This window comes from Rattus rattus, chromosome 3, assembly GCF_011064425.1.
Source record: "Rattus rattus isolate New Zealand chromosome 3, Rrattus_CSIRO_v1, whole genome shotgun sequence".
Classification (NCBI taxonomy): Eukaryota; Metazoa; Chordata; class Mammalia; order Rodentia; family Muridae; genus Rattus; species Rattus rattus.
In genome coordinates, this window is record NC_046156.1 from 28,683,692 (window position 1) to 28,704,595 (window position 20,904).

At 43.2% G+C, this 20,904-nt stretch overlaps 1 protein-coding gene across 1 annotated transcript; it reads right to left on the reverse strand.

Annotated features, from left to right (window-relative positions):
* Positions 1 to 644: 644 nt before the first annotated feature.
* Positions 645 to 20,172, reverse strand: Etnppl (ethanolamine-phosphate phospho-lyase). Its single transcript, XM_032897331.1, has 13 exons — positions 20,003 to 20,172; positions 16,349 to 16,467; positions 15,988 to 16,147; positions 14,455 to 14,529; positions 11,223 to 11,313; positions 10,222 to 10,338; positions 7,962 to 8,044; positions 7,199 to 7,424; positions 6,127 to 6,281; positions 5,148 to 5,237; positions 4,702 to 4,832; positions 2,900 to 2,967; positions 645 to 1,824 (listed from the first exon to the last, which is right to left on the reverse strand). The coding sequence occupies exons 1-13, from the start codon at positions 20,056 to 20,058 to the stop codon at positions 1,696 to 1,698; spliced, it is 1,500 nt and encodes a 499-aa protein (XP_032753222.1). The 5' UTR covers positions 20,059 to 20,172; the 3' UTR covers positions 645 to 1,695.
* Between the last annotated feature and the right edge of the window lie 732 nt (positions 20,173 to 20,904).

The window sequence follows — 20,904 nt, forward strand, 5'->3', positions numbered from 1 at the left end:
GATAAACTCCATAATGGTTCAGAGAGCCGCCATTTCCGTACACTCCCTGCTGGCTGCTTTATAGCTCTCCTCAATGGGGTCTTGAAAGAGTGGCTTTGGAAAAATTTTCTGGAGGCAGAGCTCTGAGTGCTTTGTGTGGACATCTACCTTGCATGGAAGAAATGATGGGAGTGCATAATAAGTAGCCAAGAATGGTCTAGTTAGTTGTCCAGGAACACTAAAGTAATAGAACAAAAGAGATATGGGTCACAGACATGGAAATGGCCATATTGCACGAATACTCCATGCTATGATTTTTTTTGTATCACCTTTAATGCCTTTCAGAAGCATCCACTACAGAAATAACACTGGCCATTCATGCAAGTAAATGATGATGGGGTCGAGCAGCAGACACATGGTGGTAGAGAGGAAAGTGGTAGAGTGGGCCAGCAGCCTAGGCTCCTCCTTGTTAAGCCCAATTTCACAATGCCCTTATTAATACCCAGGTTGATTGAAGCAGAATACGGTGTTGAACCCTGAGATGACACTACTCCTCAAAGAGTCAACCAACCACCTGTGGAAAGCTGATTACAGAGAAACCCTTTCCCCCTTTCCACAAGGATCAGTGGTTTGTTCCGTTAGGAATTGACACTTCGTGGTTAGTCATGTTGCCTTGTTTTTGCTTTTATACAGACTCCCAGCACCAAAATCCAAGGCTGTCCACATGTGCTACCCACAGACAAGGAGTCCTATATAAAATACCATTATCCAAAGAACAGGCCCATACTCCCAAGACATCCCACTCAGTTAACAGTAAACAGACATAGAAAAGTTAGCCTCTTCTTTGCAGAATAAAAACAAACCAGCGAGTTAATAACTAGTAGGAAGGCAATGGAGAGATTCAGGTCGGACGAAGGTAATTTAGGATATGTGGGATGCAGGTGTCAATGAACTTGGGGAAGATGAGATGGTCAGAGAAGGGACCATTCTTACTTGATAGGTAAGCAATGTGGTCAAGGTGGCACGGCCTGCGAGTAGCCAGAACCACAGTTCCCAACTCTGAATGCTGGGCTTTGGCTGCTTCTGCCACTCGAGAACCATCTTTCATGCAAGTGTTCCTGTGTACGCGTGTTCCCTTTCAGTTCCCACAGGATAGCAAGCAATCAGGCTTCCTACCACTTCAACCACAGTTCTTTGCCGTTTTTTTCTCTCTGCTCTGGGATTTCCTTTCAGAGCGATTTAGATCTCACCACCGTAACCCACAATGCCCTCTGCATTTTACAGTCTTCATTTTTTTCTATATCATTTTTTATTAAAACCTATAACGTTTATATATTAACCATTTTAGAGTATGTCTCATGATTAAAAATACTTTATCATACCAACTCCTTGAAGTGAAGGGATAGACTTCACTTGCTTCTCTAATTTCCAACATTACAACATGAGAAGCAAGGTGCCCAGCTTAATCTTGCAATAGAAAACTCAGTTTTAGTAGAATAAGTAACTTCAGACTTGCAGGCAATGAATCACCAGGCAAGAGGCTCCATTAATAATGTTGATGTAGTTTATCGCTTTGATTATCGATATTATTAATCTATCCTTTACTGTACAAGCTAGCCAGGTGAAAGCTGTAATTCAAAGGATGACTAAGAGGTGAGATGCAGTCACTTGCTCGCTGTATCCGGGGACATTTACCCACTGTCTAACGTTCAGCTCTCAGGTCTTGAGTCTTTTGCTGAGCAGGACATGCTGGTCTGAGCATGCACCGTTTCTCTTCCTGCTGTGGATTTCTCTGGCGTCGGTGGCACTAAGGTTGGGCAATTCCACATGTTCTTCCTTAGGCGTCTGCAAAGACAGGGCCACAAAACTCCCATGGATGTGCACCTCTTCAAACACCCAACCTCTTTAGATACCAGACATTTGAAAGGTGATATCAACAGCAATTCTGAGACTCCAGGACAACCTTTTATACATGCGTAATGACTCAATTAACCTCAGGGTATGAGGTCCTGCAGCCAACTCTTGGTTTTGCAAGATCCTGGTCAGGGCTGGGCAAAGCCATTTTGTAGCTGGGGTTCTGACCTAGATTTGATAAACTCTTCCTGCCGTTTTGATAATAACGGATCTCTATGACTGCTTTGTGTTGTGTGAAGAGACAGAGGGTGTCTTGTTAGAAATCGTTTGTTTCCAGTCAAACACCCCAATTTTTGTTTTTTTAACCATGAAAAGAACTTTGCTGACTGCTGGGTGCACAGGCAGGTTCTGGGCACTGGATGTTCCCTTACCATCGAAGCTGCAAACAAATAACAAATTATGCAACGAAGCCTCTCAAGGTTTTGCTTTTCTGTTTCCAGGCCCTGGGTGCTCTTTCTCATACCACAGGCCATTCAGGAAGAGAATGGAAAAGCCCTCTGTTGGAAGTGCGTCAAGAGTGGAAACTAGGCCACTCACTGTCTGTGGTTCCACAGGCTACTGGCTGCTGTGGAGGCTTCCACGTCAGTTACTTCAGAGGCAGTTTTTGGTGTTTCAGAGCCATTCTGCCAAGGCTCCTGTAGATGGTGAAGGGCCTTGTGGGAACCAGAGGTGACTTCAGGTGCCTTTCTGAGCCAATATGAGAAAGCTCTAGCCATTTATTAGTGTCTCCCCATATTTGAAAGCTGTCTTTAGAGGCCAGAAGAGAGAGGCCCTTTGTTTTTATTTACATTTTTATATGAGAATAAACCTGTGAGCATGGTGATTTGGTTTCATTTCTTTGCAAATGATATGACATTGGCTCTGGGAACTTAATTATACACTCAAAATTGCAATGAAAATTGGACCTTAGAACAAGCTGCTTTTGTTCTCTGGTGACTGTACATTCAAAAAAGCAATCCCTAAATGCTTTAAACTCCCCACCAAACACAAAGCAGCCACCTCTTACCTTGGTTCTGCAAGCTGTGTTCTCAGAGACCACACTTGCACTCCTGGAGTCCATGACTTCTTCTAGAACTAAACCAAAGAAGATGTAGAGAACTTAGACCAATATAATTAAAAAAAAGTATCTAGGAATATAAGGACCATAAGGACTAGAGAAGAGAATGTCTGTAAAAAATATTACTATTAAAATTGCTGGCTTTCATTTTAAAAAATTATTTTATTACTATTTATGTCTACGGACATTTTTCTTTTACACGTATGTCTGTGCACCATGTGCATGCCTTGTTCCTAGGAAACCAGGGGGTGATGGTAAATCCTTTGGACCTGGAGTCCCAGAAGATTGTAAACTACCGTATGGATTCTGGGAATTCAACCCTGGTCCTTCGGAAGAGCAGTTGGTGCTCTTTACTGCTGAGCCATCTCTCCAGCTCTAGTTTATGTTTTGATTTTTGTTTTTCACTGTCAATCTGTTCATGGTACTGAGTCTGTTTTGCCTGTGTCTAGTTCACATAGTCCAGTTCTTTTGGCTATTAGTAATATTATTCAGTTTAGTCTGAGTGCAATCAGCCTGGGTGACAGCAATCCACCCTTCTACTTGGTGTTGCAGAATTACAGGGCACACCAGCTTGGGAGGATGTTTGACAGGTTTGGGTGTGAGCATGATCTCTAAGTCCAGAGAGAGACCCTACTGTGAACAACAGGTTGATGTACAAGTTTCCAAACATTAATGATCTATAATGTGTTGACTTGTGGCTTCTCATTGTATCTTAACAATAGTTGAGAGAACCAAGAAGAGAGGTTGAATACATTCCTATATAATGTGAATAAAACCAAATTGCAATAAAAAGGGACTAATATTTCAATAGTTGCGTGATTTCAATATCATTTTACAGTGTTTATTTACTTTCCAATGCAATTTATGTTCATAACAAAAAAAAATGATTCAGTTGTATAATCTGAATGAACAGAAGATAAAAATACCTACAAGGGGCTAGAGTTCTGAAGGACAAATGAAAGTTCTCAAAATAAACATAAACAGATAAAAAACATTTTAATATTTGAAGCATTCTTGAAAATGAAGACAAAAAAAAAAACAAACAAACAAAAAAACACCCAAAGTGAGATGACTCAGCAGGTGGTCAACAACTGTTCTTCTGGGCCTTGTACTTTTTATTAAAAAATGTTTCAGATAGCTTTTGCCTCCTTGGTTCTGTTTGAGTTGGGGTCTTGCTGGGTAGCACATTGGATCTAGTCATTGTTCTTACGCCTTTTCACCTGAACAATAGGAAGGCTTGTGGGTGTGCACTGCCAGAGAGGGCTGGTACATTATCTGAATGGCTCAATGCCGGAACTACGCACTGTTAGTGGTGAGAGGCACAGTGCGGACACACAGCTTAAAAAACACCAGTTATTGTCTAAAAGAATGAGGAGTGATAAGCAAACAGTATGGACTAGACGTGATGGGGTATGCCTGTCATCTCAGCATTCACGAGGCTGAGCAGGAAGATCATGAACCTAAGGCAAGCCTGGGCTACACATCAAGACCTTGTCTAAAAACCAAAATAAACAAATACCCCCCCCAACTAACTGAGCAATAACAGAAATGTGCTAATGTTGCATGATTAGAAATAAAAAAAGTTTGATTTACCTAAGAGTCCATGTCATTTAGTTTTGCAGCTATCTGATTCTAGTTTGAAGGGAAAGCTATCCATTTATTTTTTTTCCTTGTTCCACGTCACTCATGAATAGAAGGCCTGAAAAGGGCACTGGGGAGCTTGGAAGAAAAGGGTGAGAACGTGGACCAACCTGTTAAAACGTCATCAAGGTGGTCCACCAGGAACTTTGCATCTTCTTTTGTGAAGCACATGGGTGGTTTTATTTTCAGCACATTCCTGTGAGGGCCATCGGCACTGAGAAGTATCCCTTTGCCTTTCATCCTGATCCGCGCAGGAAATGAAGGGTCATGGGCACATGAGTGGGGACGGAGGGTCAGGGGCACATACAATGGGGGATGAAGGGTCAGGGGCACATGCAGTGGGGACGGAGGGTCAGGGGCACATGCAGTGGGGATGGAGGGTCGTGGGTACATGCAGTGGGGATGGAGGGTCGTGGGCACACAGTGTGCTCACGTGTCTACACTGGAATAGCCCAGGTTTAACTGTGTATCTTAGACTCCCCTTTTCAGAGAGACGAGAGGAAGCGAATCAAGTGCTCGAGGGGCTACGACAGCGAAGGGATGGGGGTGAGCTTACTCATAGATGACGTGCTGTGCCTCGGCTGTCGCAGGCGTCCTTTCCTCATGGTCCTTCACCAAATCAATGCCAATGAAAAGGCCTATACCTCTGAGGAAGAGGGAAAAGAGTCCACGGATACTCACAGAGCCTGGCACTGTCACCAAGTGACATTTATTGTGAGGTTGAGTGTGGTATCGCTTAAGTGGAAATGCTACTGATTTTTAACTAACTCAAGAGACCAAGCCGTTTGCCTTCAGTCTTTGAAGCAGCTTTGTCATCAAGGACTTCCCACCATTAATTTTATAGGAGAATAGTACTTTCAAAAGAATTTGTGTTTGTATGCATGTATGTGTGCATAGGAAACATATGTGTGCGTAGGCACACGTGTGCATGTGCTATGGTAGCAAGAAGTCAACTTCAGTGGTGTTAGACAGGTACGATCCTGTTGTAAACACAGGCCCTCTCCCTGGCCTGAAACTTGCTGGTTAGGATACCCTGCCAGTGGTAGGATCACAAGTGAGCTCTATCACTCCTGGTTTTATAATGCAGGTTCTGGGGACAAATTCAGGTCCCTGTCCTTATACAGCAAACTCTTTCCCTGCTGAGTAATTTCCTCAGTTCTCTGAACAACACTTGATACCTTTACTTTCGAAGGGTATTCATGATTGCAAATTTTTATAACTATGAAAAATACCCAGTAATTGAGATATCATTTTCCACATTATCCACGGGTCATTTAGAATCATCTTATCTTCCTTCCTTTCATCCCCTGGACTTAAAAATCATCCTAACTACAGAGAAAGAAAAACCTATAAATGTGACTGAACACATATACATGAATGTTACCACGGTGATTCCTGAGTCTTGGATTAACAGTGATCTTTGATCTCTTTGCTTCTCAGTGTTTTATATTTGTTTCGTTAAACATTGCAAGGTGAAAATATAAGCTATACTGCTATGGACTAACAAGTGAGTCCATGATCCTTGGTCAACACACCTGATGTCCCCTATCAATGGATGCTTGGCCTTCTGTTCCTTCAGTAACTCTATGAGATGCTTCCCCACTCGCACAGCATTTCCTTGAAGGTTTTCCTTTTCAATTACATCCAGCACAGCCAAGCCAACTGCACAAGACACTGGATTTCCTCCATACTACAGACAAGAGACAGGAAAACAACAACAGAGTTACTGGTATTGCCTCATTCATGAGGAATTTGGCACTCAGCATTATGTCTGAAAAACAAAAACATACTTTAAGCCTTCAACAGTCCCCACAAAGGTATACATTGTCAAACACACACATGCTTAACATATATGTAAAAATATAATTTTAACTGAACTTCTCTGTAATGTAAATCCTTTAGACTTAGATGACGGATGATCTTATTTATTGGGATTGAGTGAAAATCCACTCCTGGTTATATTCTCCAGGATGTGTAACCAGTGTGAGTGGCTATGAGGGACTTACTGATTCATTCAAACAAAGTGCTGTATTGTAAGTTAAACATTTGGAGGTGTGGTTCAGGAAGGGAAAATAGTGTTTCTGTCCTTACATAGTTGGGTAAAAACAGCTAAGCCATATTTTCTCTGGGAAAAAAAAAACCCTTCTGAGAGTTGACTTTTGCTTTTGTCTGTAACAGAGCTGCTGCAATGCACATCACAGTGACTCGTCTAAGCTCAGCACATATTACTGTGGGGAAATAAAGCTTTCCAAAGGGGAAACATTTAGTATCCGTTAGGAAAGTTGACTAACATTCATGGTACCAAATCCTCTCAATGCTTTAAAATTGTTTGGGGAATTTCAATCTGATTCCAGACAAATAAGGTCACATTGTCTGCTAGGGAACTAACTACTAAAGTTTAGCAGAATAGCTGTCTGTTATTAGAAAACCTAATGTTTTGGGAAGAAGGAAAAGCAGAAGGAAAAAGAAACACAAACAGAATTAAGTCTGGTTTAATAGAAGTTTGAGAAGAATATTAGTGTGGTTTACTGCTAACACTTTTGGAAAAGAGTCTAAGAACGTGCATTGTTTTCCCCCTTAGAATTAAATGTGTGAACCAAAATTTACCGTATTGAAATATTCCATGCCCGAGCTGCTGAAAGCTTCTGCAATTTCTTTGGTTGTCACCACACAGGATATCGGGTGGCCGTTGCCCATAGGTTTCCCCATGGTGACGATGTCTGGAACGAAGTCTTCGCCAGACATCTGGAAGCTCCAGAAATGCTTCCCGACTCTGCCAAAGCCTACTTGAACTTCATCGGCAATGAACACGCCCCCTGCTTGGCGAACATGTCTGAAAAGTAATGATATATATGTTGATGCCCTCGGGTCACTCAGTGTCCCCAGAACTACCCGAAAAGACTATTGAAGTCAGAGAGATGTTAACCTGAAGCATCCGTCTGTGTTAAAAATAGTCTAGGAATCAAAACCTTGTAGAGATGTTACAGGGTAATCACATGGTTTCTAGATGAGTTCTACCCCATAGGCTGCTTAAAGTACATTGTATCATAACCTTTCTCTTGGGAAGAAAGCCGGGCAAGTGGGTCTTACCAAGGTCAATTAATCTTCATGTGTTTACCGATTGACAAAGTGTAGGGAGAAACCAATGAGACAGGATGCCCAGGAGGAGCCCGAGCATAGTTCTATAGGTTGGACCATGTTAAATTCCTTATTTTTTGTATCCCTGGAAAGACTGGAGGACATCCTAGAGTCTTGAAGTAGCAGGTAGTCAGGAGCAGATTTTTTACCAGCTAATCTGGAAGTATGGACCTTATGTAGACTTGTCCTAGAGCCCTCAGCTTGACCAAGGGTGCCCAAGTCAAGTACATACTCAGCCACTTTCTGGAAGTAGCCTGCTGGAGGAATAATTTGTCCACCACAACTCTGCATGGATTCAGCAATAAAGGCAGCAATCTATACAAGAAAAGATGGGGTCAAACAATCTATACACGATAGGCTCCCCCTCCTACCCCTAAAAATGGAGAACTTCCTATGCAGCAGGTTTTTATTTTAAAGATTTATTTTTATTTGTATGGGTGTTTTGCATGCATGGATGTCTGTGCACCAGTATATGCAATGTCCAAAGAGGCCAGAGAGGGCATTGGATCCTCTGCAACTGGACTCACATACAGTTCTTAGCTGCCATGTAAGTGCTGGGAACCAAACTGTGAGGGAATCTGTGCTCTGTAACAGCTTAAAAGGACATTTGTCTTTATTTTTAATTTTGCGAGGGTGCACACCTCCCTCTGTGCATATGTATACTTGTGTGCTGGTGTTCAAGGAGGTCAGAAGGCATGAATCCCCTGGAGCTGGAGTTATAAGTGGTGGTGAGCCATCTGCCATTGGTGCTGGGAACCAAACTCTTGTCCTCTGCAAGAGCAGTATTACATTCTTGACTGCTGAGCCATCATTCCTGCCCTTAGGGAAGGTTTAAACGGTCTGGAAACAGACCCATCATATGTGCTAAATAGGCTGTTAATTATAAATCAAGGCTATCTGTGCCAGAAGAGCACCCATCTAGATGATGTCCTAGGACACCAGTAAAGCCACCAAAAGAAATGGAGGTCACGAGAAGAGGACTTCATAGTTAAAGGGCAATATTTTTGTCGGGTTGTGTTGAGTAAAACTAACACATGGGTGTCTGTGATACTGGGAAACTGATGTAGATTCAAAAGGCCTAACCTTGGTGCCCATTCCCAAGTTAGCAAAATTGGACTGCTTGAGTCTAGAGTCAGCATCAAGGAAGTAGGTGGGTGGCCTGTGGCTGCATTGCTATACTTCTAGGTTTGGGATTACACTAAGCTTCCTTCAGAAGCTAGGCATCTCAACAGTAAGTAGAGGGGAAGCATGTCAGAGGCCATGGGGGGAAGAGGCAAAAGATGGCAGTCACTGAAGGAAGAAGAGAAAGCTCAAGAAAGGCATGAGGAAAGAGATCGAGAGAATCAAGTCTGTGCCCAGACTCCTTACTAGCGGCATTAACTTGGGTTAAGTTCTTCGCCTCATAGTTATTTAGGGTCTCAGCTATAAAATGGGGCTGTTGGACTCCAGAAATTTCTGCGTTAAACTTCAATGACTTTGTAAGCACAGCTGACATTTAGAAGCACATGCCCCGTATTTACTTCTCCATAGCTTTCAGCATTGGTAACATGGTTGCAGCAACTCCCAAAATGTTAATTATTAAAAAGAGAATCACTTGGGCCCTCTGTTAGCGGCGGAGTGCATATGATCTTGTTAGGTTAAACATATTTTCTGAAAGCGTTATTTCCCAGCTGAAACGCCAAAGCTCTCTGAGTAGGTAGCGCTTTAGGCTCATCTGCCCAGAGATGTTACAGAGGTCACGGAAGCAAAGCAGGGGTGGGGTTAGGAGTGGAGCTAGGGCCGTGGGCGGGAGAGACACTCCAGAAAGAAGACTGGCTCTTCTGTCACGAAGATTGCAAGTCCCTGGGAAAGGCAAATCATTTTTTTCTTATTCAATGAAGCATTTGTCATGTCTGTGCCATAAACCAGTTTAAAGGCCAAGTGTTGTCAAATTGCATTTAATCTGCCCCTAAGTAACCCCTCGATGGGTGGGGAATGACCACGAATCTGAGGGCAGTAGGGTGAAGACTGAGCACATCAACCCCTTTCCTGTTCTTGAGGACTCTGGGGCTGTCCTGGAAGCCGAGGCCCAGGTAGAAAGGCTGCACTTCTGCCCTGGCTTAGTGAGGAGCTGAGCCTCAGGTCTGTGGTTCCTGCAGGTTCCAGCTCCCCTGAGGATCTGAGAGCTTGGATCCTGACACTGGAGCCTCTCTGCCTCTTTGCTTCTCCCATGATCCCCAAAGTTGGAAGAATCTGATCTACCGGACCAGACCCCGTATAGTACACAAGAGATCAGCATAGGCCGTCAGCCCTGGAGAAGTGTAGTAATCAGATTTCTATGATAAATAAAAATGTGCTATGACAAAGTACTTTTGAAACAAAAACCAAGTGAAAATGTCCTCAGCAAAGAACAAAGGGATTTTAGATTTAATCCTTTCTCTTCTCCGTAGAGAATTCCAACCGTGGTAAAGATTTCTACAGAAGATTTTAAAAGTGTTTCCCATAATGCCAACCTTCCTTCCTCTGCTCTGAGCTTCTTCAATGATTTTCTTCACCTCGTCTGCATATGCGGTGGATGGGTCTTCGTGGTCCTCTCTGTATTTCCCCCTGTACGTATCTGGTGCTGGTGCCTAAAACATCAGATAATGCAGTTTCTCATTATTTTCATCTTGACCAAACTCAAGGATCAAAGGACCCTCTATTTCCCTACAGCGAGCATTGGAGGGCGGTCCTGTTGAACCAAAAACTCCCAGTGCCTTCACCTCTCTGCTCATCTCTGAACGCTGTGAAGAAGTGACCTCTGACTTGTGAGCTGGAGCTTAGAAGTGCCAGCCCCTATAAATCAAAGCTTTATCCGTATTCACATGGGAAGCAAATTCAGATTGGCGAGTGCAATTACTCTATATAAAAATGATACAAAGTGGAGACTGTACCGATGACGGCATGTAAAACAAACTCACACGGTTGATTACGTCGTAAACCATGATCACTTAGGAAACGCAAGGCTCTTAGTGCTTAAAGTCTTGCAATAAAGCAGTGTGACCCTCACTGACCCTCAGTTAACACGCTGATATGAAATGAGTTTCACTGTTTGGATGACTTGGCTGGCCTCTCTGTTTGATGTGACGTACCCTTTTCACAACTCACATTCATTATTTCCATAACTACGCTCTATGTAAATTGTCTTTATAACAGCCAGAAAGACTCGGTTAGCCCTGAGTGTTGACCTTATACTAGTGATCGGAAGAGTGTCTGAAGGACAAGTGGACACAGGAATGGCATGACAGCTGTTAAAAATCTGATCTAGTGGTTCTACCGCTGAACTCTCCTACCGTGATTCTCACTCTAAGTCACATGAAGCCAGTATGTGGCTCTCTGCCTTTAGCACATCACACAACCGCTCTCGATCTCAGTCTCCTTCCCATGGTTCCCCTCTGCCTGGAAGGCTGGGCTGGATGGCACTAGATGTTCGTCTAGCTCCCGTGTTCCGATCCCAGGACTCAGGGATATTTACCACATGTACAGATTCCTTCTTGACATCTTTGCCCTCCTGAAACTTATAAGGACTGATCTCAATTAATGACGAGAGGTGGCCGTGGTAAGCACTGAAAAGAAAAAGAGAAGTCACATAGAGAGTTCTAAGAAAGGCGTTTTTGCAGCGTGGGAACACCAGTGTTGCCTACCGCTCAGTGTCGGTCATCTGGGGGGAGTTCAGTACTCAGCCACATTTAACTGCAAAGCTAGCTCCAGTCTTCATGATAGCACTGGCATTTGACTTGTCTATTGCCCCTCATACATGTAAGGAAGTACTTGGAAAGTCTGGTATATCTCCTTATAGGCGATTGTTTTTATTACAGCAGGAAAAACAAACATTATTTCTTTGAATTATATTGCTAAATTAGGTTCTCTAAATGTGGACTTTTGATATCTTCGCGCAATCTTGTGAGTTGAATTTTCTATATGCTTTAATATTCTTTTTACATTAATTAATTAACTAATTAATTAATTTGGATCCAGGGGATCAGACATAGGTTGTCAGGCTTGTACCTGCTCAGTCTCCTTACCAGCCTAAATTTTTAAAAATAGGCCTCACAGACTGTTCAGTCTGGCCTTAAACTCCAGGCCTCAATTGATTCTTCTGGGCCTCAGCTGGGACTATAGGCATGGGCCACCATGCCTGGTTAGTAAGTCTGAAAGACAATTTTATAGACATGGGTTTCTGATTGGAGTGCTATCTAAAGGATGCTCGGTTGGAGACATTAGGCAAAAACTGAGAGATTACAGAAGAAAAACTGGGACTGAGAGATGAGTGAGTAGCAGCAAAGTTCTTCTCTCTCACTTAGCACACAAGTGGTGAAGATATTCCTCTGTTTCTTTCCCAGATGTGTAATCAACAGATGTGGAGAGAAAAGTCTAAAAGGCCCATCGGCAGATGACTCCACATAGACAGTCATCTCTGGCATTGATTGTACAGGAAACCACAAACCAGCAACAGAAGGGTAAGAATCCTAACTGAAGAAAAATGATAAAGAATATGAAAAGGTATCCCCAAGAGATGACGAAAGCCTAAAATTTATGAGAAGATTCTCACATCAACATTGCCAATTAAACAATGCAAATCAAGATATGTTATACCCAATAGATTAACAGCAATCAGAACAAAGCAGAAAGCTGGTTAGTACTGAGGTTGGTTAGACTAGGGAGAGGGGCCTTTCCTGTGTGTGTCTGGTGTCACCATCACACTGGAGACAAATATGGCAAAATTGCAAAATTCACTTAAATTAGCAGCACCTTGCTGCCCAGCCATCTTGTTTCTGGAATTTATCCTTGAGGCATTCTCAGAATGTCCTGTGGAAGACCATGCAGGAGGATCTCTGCTTGTGCAGGGAATGATGTAGTCAGTGCCCATCACAGGGGGAAGGGATGCGGTAGCGTGAGAACAATACTGTAATCCAAGATGGTAGCAACTCCCCACTCAGAGCTATGGGTATTTGATCATTTTTAGTCTGACCTGAGAATGCCCAAGCAGACATTGGACGTCTGATACTCAGTGAGTGAAAAAGGAATGTAAGCTATGCCAACACCTCCTACCTTATATTGTCTTATATTGAAATGACAACAGGCCCGCAGGCTACTCCAAAATACTAGAACATTTAAAATCCCATAGACGGCTCACATTATGTTTCTATTGGTCAGACCTCAGTTAGAGGAATAGAACAAATGTCAAGAATTCTATGTGGGATGAAGTATGAAAACAGAGATCTACAGTAATGTTGGTGAAGCAGACACATGTAAGTTAAAGCACAATTTATATGATATAAAAAGTTAAACAATGTGAAAGTCAACACAGAGTTCGTCAGCAGGAAGAAAGGGGTTAGGAAAAGTGGGAGGGAGACTGAAGTGGAAGGGAGAGTCTAACAGCAATAACTATGATCAGAAAACATGAATATTTATGAAAATGTCATAAAAATCAATTATCATATACAACTAATATATACAAATAAAACATTCCAAATAGCATAAAATAGATACATTAAATATATTATTAAATAACAATATATAGTAAATTCATAATTATAGTTGTTTGTAAGTGATAGAGAATGAGAATTAAAAAAAAAAAAAAGAAAGAAATGCCCTACTCCAAGTATATTTACCCCCTAATATTCAGAACCCAAGAATAGGTTTCCTAGCAAAGATGATTTTTCAGGGATAGTAATTAAGGACTACCCAATGAGGGGCTTATTCAGGATTATTTGGGTGGATCCAATGTAGTCAGAAATGTCTTATAAGTGAAATGGGAGACAGGAGCATGGTAAACAAAGATGGCGGTGTGAGGAGAGAAGCAAAGGCTTAGTAAGGTGCTGGCTGACTTCGATGATACAGTCTGGCACTGTCGGCCACGAGGGACAGAAACATAACCTGGAGGAGCCGAGAGGTCCCCACAGAGGGCCCTGGGGTTAGGTCAGTGAGTTATTTTGGCTTTCTGATGAAATCTATGGCAATAGTTTGTGTTGTTCTGAACCCATAATCTTATAATAACAAATGAATAGCAGCGATAGAAAGTAAATCATTACATTAAAGGGAGTCTACGGGAGGGCACAGAGTAAGGTTGAAAGGGCACAGAGTAAGGTTGAATATTCAATTCTACTCTGTGGGTTTATGGGGTGAGGGAGTAGACAAAATCATTTTAAAAGCATTAGTAAATATGGATGTTAAGTTTCTTGTTTAAAATCAATAAATTCATGTTTGGGAAGTAAGATTCAATGTGACCATTGGTAGTTGTGATCGAATGAAAAAGAACTAAAGTATTAATTCACTATAAATTGCTGTATTTAATGTCAAGTACAGTGGACAATCACCACAGTGAAGCAATTGTTTGGATTTTAAAGAATCTATGTTTTTATTTTGGAAACACGAGTTATGTAGAGGTAGCATTAAGGGCAATATGTGGTTAGTTATTGAGTACACTGTCAGCCTGGATTCCCATCAGGGCTACAAGGCTGCAGTCATCAAGACGCGGAGGAAAGTCGCCCCCATTTTCAGGTGCTTAGAAAGAACGAATCAGCCTACAAAGAGTGGATTCAAGCTACACTCAACACCTTATTGTGTGATTTCGAAACATTGTTCCAGGTATCCGCCCTCCTCCATCAGTGCCTGTGTTCTTAGTAGAGTTGGTTTTAGTATAGATCGACACTTCTGGCTCTGAAGGGCTTCTTCCTTTTCAGAAGCCTGTGCCTAGGACTTACTGGTCAAGAGTGATCACATCCTGGTGGCCTCGGAACTGCCGTGCCAGGCGTAAGGCTAAGTCGTTGGCTTCGGATCTATGGAGATAACACAGAGAGGGGGACAAAGCAACAACCTCTTTTTAAAATGGCTTAGTGCGAGTTGCAGAAAATTGAAGATGACATTTTCCAGAAATGCATAATGTGGCACGGAGGCCTTCCTTACCATCCCATCCTGTCCCACCTAAGTTCTCGCTGGAACTTTGTAACACACGTGTCACAGCCATTAAGGAATAAGCTACATAGAAGAAACCCAAAGAATGACAGCTACGCTCCCCACTTTGCCCAGCCGCATGAGGGATGACTAGCCTTCAGTACACTAAGAATCCCGCCTTAAGCCCTATCTCAGGAGGGATGGTCCACCCTCCAACGGAGCATTGACTGTGTATTTGATTAGGTTCCTTATCTGTAAGATTAAGATCAGATGTTTTCTACCCAGCTCAGAGTCTAATTAAGCTCTTCTTAAGTGGAGAAAGGAAAGAGTCACTGAAAGGTGCATTTGCTTCTATTTACTCTCATGATAATGCTGTAAGAAAAGGGCATCTCCTTTACTGTGGGTGGGTCAGCAGCCTCAGAGAGGTCAAATAACCAGAAGGAGATTTCTCATCAATTGGAGGAATAGCCAGGATTTAGTCAAGACACCCAAGTGACTTTAGTGCTATTATTTTTTGCAATGGGTATGCAACATCACATACATTCTCTAAGGACAGCGCTGTTTGGAATTCATCCCTCTCTGGTAGTCTAGGATGGAATTTCTCCAGAAATGAAAGTTAGATATTATATCCCATTTATGAGGCAGGAATGATTTGGAGCAACACAGGGCACCCTTAAATACCTCCTGAGTTCATTATAAACCAAAATAATGATGCTCTTGTTACAAAATACCTTGTGGGAAAGAGAGTCACAGAAAATCATAACAAGCAGACATTGTAAGCTTTCTAAATATCAACTACATATCACTTTAAAAATAGGAGAGCGGGCACGCAGTTTCTCCCAAACATAACATTACACTTTCAGCTTCACACATTCTTGGGCACGCATTTGCATATCACACCTTTTGATATCTGTATAGCCGTCCACAGAATGGATACGTTACCATTTATGCTTACAGAACTTAAATGCTGGAACGATTCTTCGCTTGGATTTTCTTGCATTTGCGTTGGGAAAATATGCTCAGTTTTTGTAGAACAGCAAGTTATTAAAAAAAAAACCTTGTGAAATTACAGCTTCTTTAGTGGGGTCATTTATTTGCTGAAATCTGCATTTAATGGTTATGTGGGCTCCCTGGTTTCATTACACATTTTACTGTTTGACAAGGTGATGTCACCAGATCCCATTAGAGTCGTGAAATAAAGTAAAAGACTCGGAAAGGTCCACTCCTAGTGAAGGTCCCTTAGTGAGTGGCAAGGGCTTCCTTACATCTTTCTAGATGCATCGAATGGAAAAGGCGCGCCAATGAAAAGGGGGTTGGGGGGAAGCCAGAAGCCAGACACATACCCGGAGTTTGTGAAGTAGCAAACCGAGAGCTTCTGAGGCAGGGTGGCTGTGAGGCGCTTGGCAAACTCGATGATGTTGTCGTGGAGGAAACGAGAATTTGTATTTAGTAATTCCATCTGTTTCGCCGCAGCTTTGACCACTTCTGGGTGACAGTGTCCCACTAAAATGCAGGACGTAAAGGAGTTAAGTTACAATTCTAAGGGCTTTGGAGGAGAGGGAAATTCTGAAGGGAAAGAAAAGAGTTTGGGCTTTCCCCTTTTAGGGTGACTCAGCAGGGGAGATGATCATTTGTCTTGAAATTTCTGAGACGAACCGGGCTCCACAGTAATTTCCTCCAGGGCGCCGTGCACCGGATGCTTACCGTGCGCCACGTTGTTGATGCAGTCTAAGTACCGTTCGCCTTTCTCATCAAACATGTACTGCCCTCGGGCTCGCATTATTTTGATGGGATCCGCTGCAAAGAAAATTTTGCACGAGGGCCTAGGAATAGGCAAAGAAAATACTTTTAGTTTGGTCAGACAACTCAGTATTTTTCCTTCTCAGTGGAGGTCAACTGTCTGTGGAAAATTACAATTACATAAAGGAAAGGGAAAACGTAGGCCATGTGACCACATTATTTTTTCATTTTATATTAGCTTGGAATCCTTCATCCTAATCCGCTGTGGCTGTCACTGGTCACATTTCTATGTTAGAGTCTCATGAATCAGCTCGCCTAAAACTCATTTTTCCTTTGGGAAATTTTATTCTACTGGAATAAAAATGACCAACCCCACATAGGATTTCTGTTATGTCAGAAGCTGCTGTATAGCTTAATAAATATTATCTCATGGAATACCTATAACCACATCTCCCCTCTCTCTTTCCAAATTACTTTATAAGAAAATTAATAGGTAACAATAAATAACTTAGACTTAAGTACTCCGAAGGGGATTTTCATGTATTTTGGGTATCTCTTGTCCTGTATCAAATAAATGGCTTTCCCACCTTAAATATTTAAATTAATCTGTTCTGGAATGCTACTGAAGGGCAAAATATGTTCCCGTTAGTCTTGGTTATTTCTATGAACATTTATGGCATAAAAATTAGGAACACACAAATATTACTGAGGTTTTAAATCTTGGCTCAACTGACTTTTAAGACCTAAAACTATGTGAATTTTTGCTTGCTCCTCCCCCTGTCACCCCCCACCCCCCAGACTAGCTTTCTGTGTAGCCTTGCCTGTTCTGGACTTTGCTCTGTAGACCAGGCTGGCCCGGAATTTACAGAGCTATGCCTACTTCTGCCTCCAGTTCTGGGATTAAAAGTGGATATTAGGCCAAAAGCTCGGATTACCCAAGATACGATCCACAGACCACATGAAGCCCAAGAAGAAGGACGACCAAAGTGCTGATGCTTCACTCCTTCTTAGAAGGGGGAACAAAACTATTCACAGGAGGAGATATGGAGACAAAGTTTGGAGCAGAGACTGAAGGAATGGCCATCCAGAGACTGCCCCACCTGGGGATCCAGCCCATATACATACAGCCACCAAACCCAGACAATATTACTGATGCCAAGATGTGCAAGCTGGCAGAAGCCTGATATAGCTGTTTCCTGGGAGGCTCTACACAGCATGACAAATACAGAGGACAATGCTCACAGCCAACCATTAGACTGAGAATTGGGTCCCCAATGGAGGAGTTAGAGAAAGGATTGAAGGAGCTAAAGGAGTTTGCAACGTAAGATCAACAATACTAACCAACCAGAGTCCCAGGAACTAAACCATCATCCAAAGAGTACACATGGACAGAACCGTGGCTCCAGCCGCATATGTAGCAGAGGATGGCCTTGTTGGGTACCAATGGAAGGAGAAGCCTTTGGTCCAGCCAAGACTGGACACTCCCAGTGTAGGGGAATGTCAGGGTGGGGAGGCGGAAGGGGTGGGTGGTTAGGGAGGGGGAACACCCTCATAGAAGAAGGGGGAGGGGGATGGGATTGAGGGTTTATAGACGGGGGGGGGGACTGGAAAAGGGTTTGAAATGTAAATTTTAAAAAATCCAATAAAAAAAGGATTAAAGGCATACACCACCACTGAGTTGCTAAAACTATGTTTTTCTTTTGGTGTGTTTGCCTACTAAAGAATGCTGCATACATTCTCAACCTGTGAGTCGTGAGCCCTTCAGGTGTCAAACAGCCCTTTCACAGAGGTCGCATGTCAGATAGTCACATTAAAATTCACAACACAACAACATTACAGTTATGAAGTGGCCATAAAATAATTTTATGCCTGGGGATCACCACAACATAAAGAACCATATTAAATGGTTTGGCTTTAGGAAATTGAGAACCACTGCCCTAGGGGGGTTGTGGAGATTTCATAATAGTTATTTATTAAGGTGATATGCAACTGTTTAGAAAATGTTTTGATTATTGACGGTAGTGGGTAACCTCAAATTTTAAAGTGACACACGGCTGTGGTATAGGTCGATGCAGTTTTATGTGACCTACTGAGGATTGGATCCCATGCCTTGTTAGACAAGCAGTCCACCAGAGAGCTATACTCCACTTCCTCGCTTAGGTAGTTTTTTAAAGCATCAGCTAAAATTTAAAAAAGAATATACAGGAGAGCGTCTCATTGTCTGGAGCTCAACAGTCAGTTTGTAGCTACAAGAGCCACACAGAAAGCCTTGAGTCTGATTGGCAGGCTGCAGAGTGCTCCTTGCCTTTTAAACATCCCTCCCACCGTGGCTGTCAGACTTTATGTAAAGTTCTAGCTTAGCCTGCCCCACAGTCCAAACTACATTCTTCCTTTCACAGACATGGCCGTTTTCCCTCAGAGATGATGTTTCTGAAGGAATCTAGTTAGTAAAGGTGGTAATCTGCGAATTAGGGTCTTGGTCTTCTCAACGTTCTAGAACCTTCCTGGTGGAAGTGAGGAACTTCAGTACTGGAGCCTGATCACCCTGCCTGATCACTACACTGCTTCTTCCCCTTATGCCTTGGTCTGCATTTCCTTTTGCTAACCAGGTATATACACACTGTGGACCTTGGTCTGGACATTCCTTGGCAGCACGAGGTATACAACATATGCACTGTACACGGCTGCTTCTTCAAAGCCAGGGCGCATGAAAGATACCATGTTTGCTTTGTCTTTAAAAAACCCAGACACAAAATATTAACTCACGCTTTCTCATTCGCTCCTAGGATGTCATTAATAGGATTTGGCAGGCGTGACATAGGTAACATGATACCTAACTAGAAACAGAGTTCAGGCCAGTCTTTTATACACACTGTTATACTACTAACCCATAAACACGGACGAAACAAACACCAGGAGAACACAAATTAACATGAGGACATGAGAGGAAGAGACCATGGAGAGGGAAGCTGTGAAGCCCTCCCTGAAAGCCCTTTGTGTGTGTGTGTGTGTGTGTGTGTGTGTGTGTGAGAGAGAGAGAGAGAGAGAGAGAGAGAGAGAGAGAGAGAGAGAGAGAGAGAGAGAGAGAGAGAGACAGAGAGAGAGAGAGAGAGAGAGAGAGAGAGACAGAGAGAGAGAGAAAGGAGAGGGAGAGGGAGAGGGGAGAGAGAGAGAGAGAGAGAGAGAGAGAGAGAGAGAGAGAGAGAGAGAGAGAGAGAGAGAGAGAGAGAGATATGTTTTTCCATTAGCTGCTGAAACCCTCCGTCACCTCACCAAGCATACAGGGGGAAAAAAGTTCACTTTAAACAAAAGTTGTCAGAATGAGTTTGTTTTAGGAGCCACCAATCAAATGATTTCTGGCTTCAGCTGTATAGTTAGTTGGTGGGCATGGGGGCAAGCTCCCCATCTTGCTCTCAGTGCTCATTGAGAGCCATCTCCTCCAGCTACCTGCTGCCCTATCTCCCTGAGCTGCAGAAGTCCTCCTGGCCGGGCTTCAGGGCGCTCGTCGGTCCCGATAGGCAGCAGCTTCCAGACCCCGCGGGTGGGTGTGGTGCTCCATCTGTCCCATCCAGCTCCAGCTGTTTGCCCTCCGCCCGCCCCCTTTCTGCGAGCACTTACCCGATATGCTTCTCCCGCAGCGCCAGGGTGTCCTGCTTGCTATAGAGCTCGCGCATGGTGGTCAATGGATGTTCCTCCCTCTGTAGCCTCGCTCTGTAGCCTAGGACACTGCAAAGGATTTATCCCCTCCTGAAACCTCCTGCCCTGGGCGTCACAGGTCACTGGTGGCATTAACCATCTTGGGTCATTCCCTTTTTAAGTGTTGCCTGCCTTTGCCCTTCAGCAAGCCCCTCCCTCCTGCTCCCCTCCTCCACCTGGTGCCTGCTTAGCAAGTCAGCAGCCAGGCCACCTCCGCCCCCAGTCTGACTGGCTCCTGTCCCTTCTGCAGATGTCCTCTGCCCCTCCCCATCTTGTAATTGCATTTAACTCAGTCTTTTGATTTCCTAACTTTGCCTGGGTTCTGCCTCGCTTCCACCTCCCTGTAAATTCCTTCCGTCCCACTTTCTCCTTTCTTTTCTACTTCATTTCTATATCTTCTTGTTAATCAAACCTGCCGTTTACTGCACACAAGCAAAAAGCCATATACGCCCATGTCACAGGACTGGGATCCAACCTGTGTTTCAGATGGGGAGTGGTAGATTTGGTATTCCAAACATCTACTCTTAATAGGTCCAGGTAGACACCTCCAATCTCTAAAGCAAGCTAGGCTATTTCTTATCCCACATTCCCTAGCCTCCCAGTAGCAAACATGAAACTGTGTGTGTGTGTGTGTGTGTGTGTGTGTGTGTGTGTGTGTGTGTGTGTGTGTGTGTGTGTGTGTGTGTGTGTGTGTGTGTTTAAACCTCCTGGCTTTCTCTTTGAATTTGAAATTAAATACCGAGATGACTTGGACCTTATTTAATGACTACTATTGAGTGATAAATTGCTCTCAGAGCTAGAGGGTCACCTTGTAGGTTCTGTTG

What these genes read in the sequence shown, in the direction of transcription:
- Etnppl (XM_032897331.1), bottom strand. Translation starts at nt 20,058, where the DNA reads ATGCGCGAGCTCTATAGCAAGCAGGACACCCTGGCGCTGCGGGAGAAG. An exon ending in CTGCGGGAGAAGCATATCGG is followed by an intron (nt 16,468 to 20,002) that starts GTAAGTGCTCGC and finishes GCCTATTCCTAG; the next exon opens with GCCCTCGTGCAAAATTTTCT. An exon ending in GCACAGCACGTCATCTATGA is followed by an intron (nt 4,833 to 5,147) that starts GTAAGCTCACCC and finishes TGCGCGGATCAG; the next exon opens with GATGAAAGGCAAAGGGATAC.